We start from the raw sequence: 5,017 nt of genomic DNA, 5'->3' as shown, positions 1-5,017 counted from the left end.
GGTAAAAGGTATTCCAGCATTATCCCCATGGGGCCCCGGGGGACCCGGCCCGCCTTTCCTCTCCCTTTGGCTCTACACAGGAGTAGGGCTGCCCCATGGCCAGCCAGCCCCCTTTGCAAGTCCAGTAGCCTTGGCTCAGGCCTGCAGGTGACAGCTGCCGTGGCGGAAAGCGGGCCCTTTAAATGGGGGGGTGGGGGGCGTGGTTAGCTCTAGAGCCAACTGGAAAATGGAATTTACCAACTGAATCGGGATGAAAAGTGGAAATTTTCAGCAAAACTGAAATTTCAAAAAAAAAAAAAAAAGAGTTGATTTGGCCCTGTCGACAATGTGGAAACGCTGCCCCATAATGGGAAGTATTAAAAGAACATTGACCAGGGGCTCTGTACAGACAGTGTCATGTTACGTCAATGTTTTAATCTAACCGAAACGTCTAAACGCGCTTAGCTCAAAGGAAGCCGAGAGGCAGCGTCGGTCCCTCATCGAACGAAACGGGGATGAAACGGTTCATTTCCAGACATGCTGCTCTTCCCACTTTTCAGAGGAGGAGCTCAGACACTGAGGGGCCGTCCACACTGCAATAGACCCCCGCGGTGCCATGTCTCAGAGCCCGGGTTAACTCATTTGGGCTCAGAGCTCAGGACGGTCCACATGGCTGTTCCTAGCCCCGGGCCATCAGCCTGAATCAGTTGACCCAGCCTCTGAGCCTCGCTGCCGTGGTTTTTTGCAGTGTGGATGTATCCTACCCTGCATTGTAAACCCGGGTCTGTGGTGTCGGGGTTTCCAAGCCTGTGCTTGAGTGTCCACACTGCTTTGTAAACCTGGGCTCTCAGTCGCTGGACCTGGGTCTCGCTAACGTCCAGATGGCACTGCGTCCACACTGCGAAATGGCAGGGCTCGGACCGAGTCACTGGGAGGCTTGGGCTCCGACCCACCCCACTAACAGGGTCCTAGGCCCTGGGTCCAGGCTGACTTGACTCAGGCTCATCTGTGTGTGGACAGAGGAAGGGCTCGGGCTCAAACCAGAGTCAGAGCCTGGACTGGGTGTGCAGTGTGGACATACCCTAGGGTCCCACGGGGAGCCTGTGACGGAGCAGGGGACCTACCCAGGGTCATTCCCTAACCCTGTCTACAGCCCTGGGCACCACAGGAAGTTCTTGGTGAACTGGCTGGAGATCAGAGAAGTGCAGTAGAGCTGGTGGATGGATCACTGGTTTACCAGGCAGGGCTAAAGTGGCATCTGGATCAATGATGCCCAAGGGCAGTTCTGAGCCAAGGGGGAATTGAGTGTATCAATGCCATGGGGGGAGGGATCGTTTGGGGGAGTCCACAGGCGTATTACTAGGAATGCTGGGTACAAAGCGCCCCCCAGACACAGGCATGTGCACATAACCTCACCCCCCAGGTATGCACAGAGCACGCGGGGCGCTTGGGGAGGGGAAGACACACGGGATGTGGGTGAGGGGCATCGCTCTCAGCTGGCCTTGTTCCACACCGACCGCCCCCCACCCCTCGCTCTGATTGGTTCGAATGGTTGGCCTCAGAAAGAAAGGGGAGCTCGGTGACGGAAGAAGCCGTTTATACCCAGGGCAGGAATCCCAGCGCGTCATGTGCTGCCGGCCTGGGGGAGGTTTGGCTCTGTCCCACCCTGAGGGGCACGGCGAGGGACCGTTTGTGTGAACAGGGCCATGTGAGGGGGCGTCCGTGGGAGCGGTATGTTCAGACACCCACTGTGGGGGTGGTTAGACCCGTGTGTAGCTGAGGGCTCCATGTGTGAGCTGTGACCTGCTGGGTGACCTGGGGTAAGTCACAGCCCTGCTCTGTGCCTCAGTTTCCCCTCCCGCCCATTGTCTGTCCTGTTTAGACTGTCAGCTCCCGGAGGGCAGAGTTTCCCTCTCCCTGGGCGTACAGCACCCTGCGCGCCAGGCCCCGAGCTTTGGCCGAGGCCTCTAGATGTTCCTGGAATACAAAGAACAAACAATAATTCAGGCCACAAATTTGAGGCCCAAATCTTTGCATCAGGAGATCCCTGGCACGCTCTGTCCTCCCTCTCTCTGCAGGGCACTGCCCCGCTGCCCCAGCCCCCCCGGCGTAACCCCGGCTGCTCCCCCCTCTCCCTACACGGAGAGTGGTTGAGCTGCTCTCTTTATGGTGACCATGTTTTTAAAGCTGCCTTTTGTTTCCAGGGCCCTGGCGTGAGACCCCCGGCTGCTAGCGGGGCCCCTCCATGTACTACTTCAGCGGGGGCGCGCACACCCTCGGCAGCATGAACCCCCTCTCCCTGCTCTACAGCCTGCACCAGCTGCCGCCCGCCCCGGCCCCCCAGCCCTCCTCCCTGCGTGCAGTGAGCGTGGTGGATCGGCTAGCAGGTAGGGTGGGCGAGGAGCGGGGGGTCTGGCATGGGGGGAGCAGGGCGTGGCTCGAGGCTTTGGCAATTTACCGGGGTTGTGAGGAGAACCACAGCAAAGACTGGGAGCTGGGGGCCGGAGCACCAGCCCAGCCCGGGGACGCTGTGATCTAAGGGCACAGGGCCTGGGCCCACGGACACACCCGGCCGATTGCAGTCACATTCCTTATAGGAAAGGTACCAGACGGGGACCCTTGAGTAGCGTTCTGCACTGGAGAGGTTTCACAGCTGCGCTGTGGACGGAGGTCTCTCCCTGAGCCGGGACGACGGGTCTGAACGGTTCCCCGTCTGCTCCCCAGTAGGAATAAATGGTTGGGCCTCAGGTGGGCCTGGTTGCTGGGAAACCACTGGGCTAAGACGTGCTGCTGGCCGCAGGGGTCTGAGCCAGCCCCACCGTGGCGCGTCGGGCACTGTGCTGCGGGAAGGGGTACCGGGTCCTTAAAGGTCCCGTGGGACTTTAATTTTTACAAGAGCAGGAATATGAACTCAGGCGTCCTGGCCAAATTCCAGCCTGGGCGATGCCATTGGCCCTGCCCAAATCCGCCCCCAGAAGTCTCCTTCAGCTTCTCTTCTAACTGGTTGTGTAGCATTGCTGTGGGCTGTGAAACAGCTGCCATGCCCAACCCCAGAGGTGGCTGCATTTCAGTGGTGGGTGTATGAGCCCAAGTGAAGTATGTGGAGGTGCTCTCTGAGGAGAGCTGCCCCAAGATCGTTTTCCTGTGGCTGGGCATAGGGCAGGCCCCAGCAGTTGACTCCGCACAGAGGATTTTAGTTCTTTCATTCCAGTCCCTTCCCTTGCTCCCCAGAGCTCCTGCTGGAAGCGCGCTACGGGATCCCCCAGAAGCAGCGCCGGAGCCGCACGGCATTCACCGGCCACCAGGTGGAGGCGCTGGAGAGAGCCTTTGAGAAAACCCAGTACCCCGACGCGGTGACCAGAGAGCGGCTGGCCGTGCTCGTCAACCTGCCCGAGGCCAGGGTCCAGGTAACCCCACCGAGCGCCCCACACCCACGCCCTGGGGAGCTGCAGACCGGGCTGGATCTGGGCTACGGGGGCGTCTTGCTAGTGGCTCCCTTGGGAGCTGGGCTGGAGGAGTCTGGCATTTCAGGAATTTACCCTTTCGTGTCCCAGGCAGACAGTGGTTTTAAAGGCTCTCCGAGCGGGCAGAGAGTTGGCACAGTGCATGGACCACGAGGCGTGAAGGAGTGTGAGCCAGGCACTGGGGGCAATCCCGGCATTCCCTCTGCCCCCCTCCCCTTGGGGCTGGCCTTCATCTCCCCCCATCTAGACTGTGTGGGGCAGGGAACCATGGGGCTGTCATGCCTCTGGGCAGGTCTGTGCCCCCCCCGCAAGGGGGAAGAAGCGCCCCAGCAAGCGCGGGTGGGTCCTACGTGCACGGTGCTGGCCGCCGGCCGAGTCATTAATCATCCCTTTGGCCCCTCCCCTGCCAGGTGTGGTTCAAAAACCGCCGAGCCAAGTTCCGCAAGGGCCAGCGCCAGCAGCCGGACCAGGGGGAGGCCGTGAGCCCCAGGGGGGCAGATGGCGCCGCGGGGCGCTCCCTGTTGGGGCCGAGGCTCCGGCCCGTGGCCGAGGGCAACCCGCCAGGAGCAGAGCATCTCCCGGCCTCTGCGAAGAAGGCCCCGGGTGGCGCGGCGCTACCTTCCCGGTATCCCCCAGGCGACCTTCCGCCAGCGCCCAGCAGGATTTGGCCTCTGGAGGGGACGTGGCCGGGGACAGAACTCAAAAGCGGAGGCCTCGCTGGGCCGAGGAGTGACCTGAGCCTGAGTTACCTGCCGGCATTCCCTTTCCCGCCCTACTGGCTGGCTGGGTAGGGTCCCCGGCCGGCCGGAGCGACCCAGACACCTGCCCGGAGCCAGGCGAGCTGGGGCTGCCCTGGTGCCGTGCCAGACCAGCTCGTCCCGTTCCCTGATCACCACACCAGGCCCACCCCGACCTGCCTTGAGCCCACGAGCCCCCCGTCGGGCTGAGCTGAGACCCAGCGGAGTCGTGTCACCCGTGTGAACTCCCACCAGGGCAGGAGCCCAGCAGCGATGGCTGGGCATGGGGGGTTTCCTTCCCCGCAAGCTCCATGCTGATGTGGGATGGGGATGGGGGTTCGTTCGTGGCCGAATAGACTCTCTGTGTGTCACAATAAAATGGGTTTTCAAACCCCTCCCGCATGGCTTCCATGGCCCTTCCCCTTTCCTGAATTCCTCCCTTGCTTGCACCAGCTCTCCCCTGCTCCCCACGGCTCTGGCAGGGCGGGGCCCAGGGACTGGGGGGCACTCTGGCCCCAGGGGGACTGGGATGAGCTGTTCTGGCCCAGCCACTCCGCGCTGATGTTTGCTGGGGGGGGGGGGGGGGGGGGGCTTGCCTCAGTGCTCCCCCGAAGAGCCCAGAGTCACCAGCTGAGACGCCTCTCTGAAGATACCAGAGGTGGGGGCATTTCTGGCCAATGAATTGTGTGGAGGGGAACCCAGGGCCCATTTGACGTTGGGGGTGAGTGGGGGAGGGGGAAGTTCACCCTTCCCCCAGCCCCTTTGGGGATAGTGGGGCTGGGGACCCTTGTTCTCCTTCACTCCCTCTGAAGCAGCTTCCCCTGAGTTTTGAGGTTC

The 5,017-nt window shown here is 61.9% G+C and overlaps 1 protein-coding gene across 1 annotated transcript; it reads left to right on the top strand.

Moving 5' to 3' along the window:
* The first annotated feature begins 314 nt into the window (after window positions 1–314).
* On the top strand, window positions 315–4,554 carry LOC122172280 (diencephalon/mesencephalon homeobox protein 1-B-like). Its single transcript, XM_042841378.2, has 3 exons — window positions 315–2,366; window positions 3,211–3,386; window positions 3,854–4,554. The coding sequence occupies exons 1-3, from the start codon at window positions 2,225–2,227 to the stop codon at window positions 4,232–4,234; spliced, it is 699 nt and encodes a 232-aa protein (XP_042697312.2). The 5' UTR covers window positions 315–2,224; the 3' UTR covers window positions 4,235–4,554.
* The last annotated feature ends 463 nt before the right edge of the window (window positions 4,555–5,017 follow it).

The sequence above is a fragment of the Chrysemys picta genome, chromosome 25 (assembly GCF_011386835.1).
Source record: "Chrysemys picta bellii isolate R12L10 chromosome 25, ASM1138683v2, whole genome shotgun sequence".
NCBI lineage: Eukaryota > Metazoa > Chordata > Testudines > Emydidae > Chrysemys > Chrysemys picta.
This window is presented reverse-complemented; position numbering and strand designations above follow the sequence as displayed.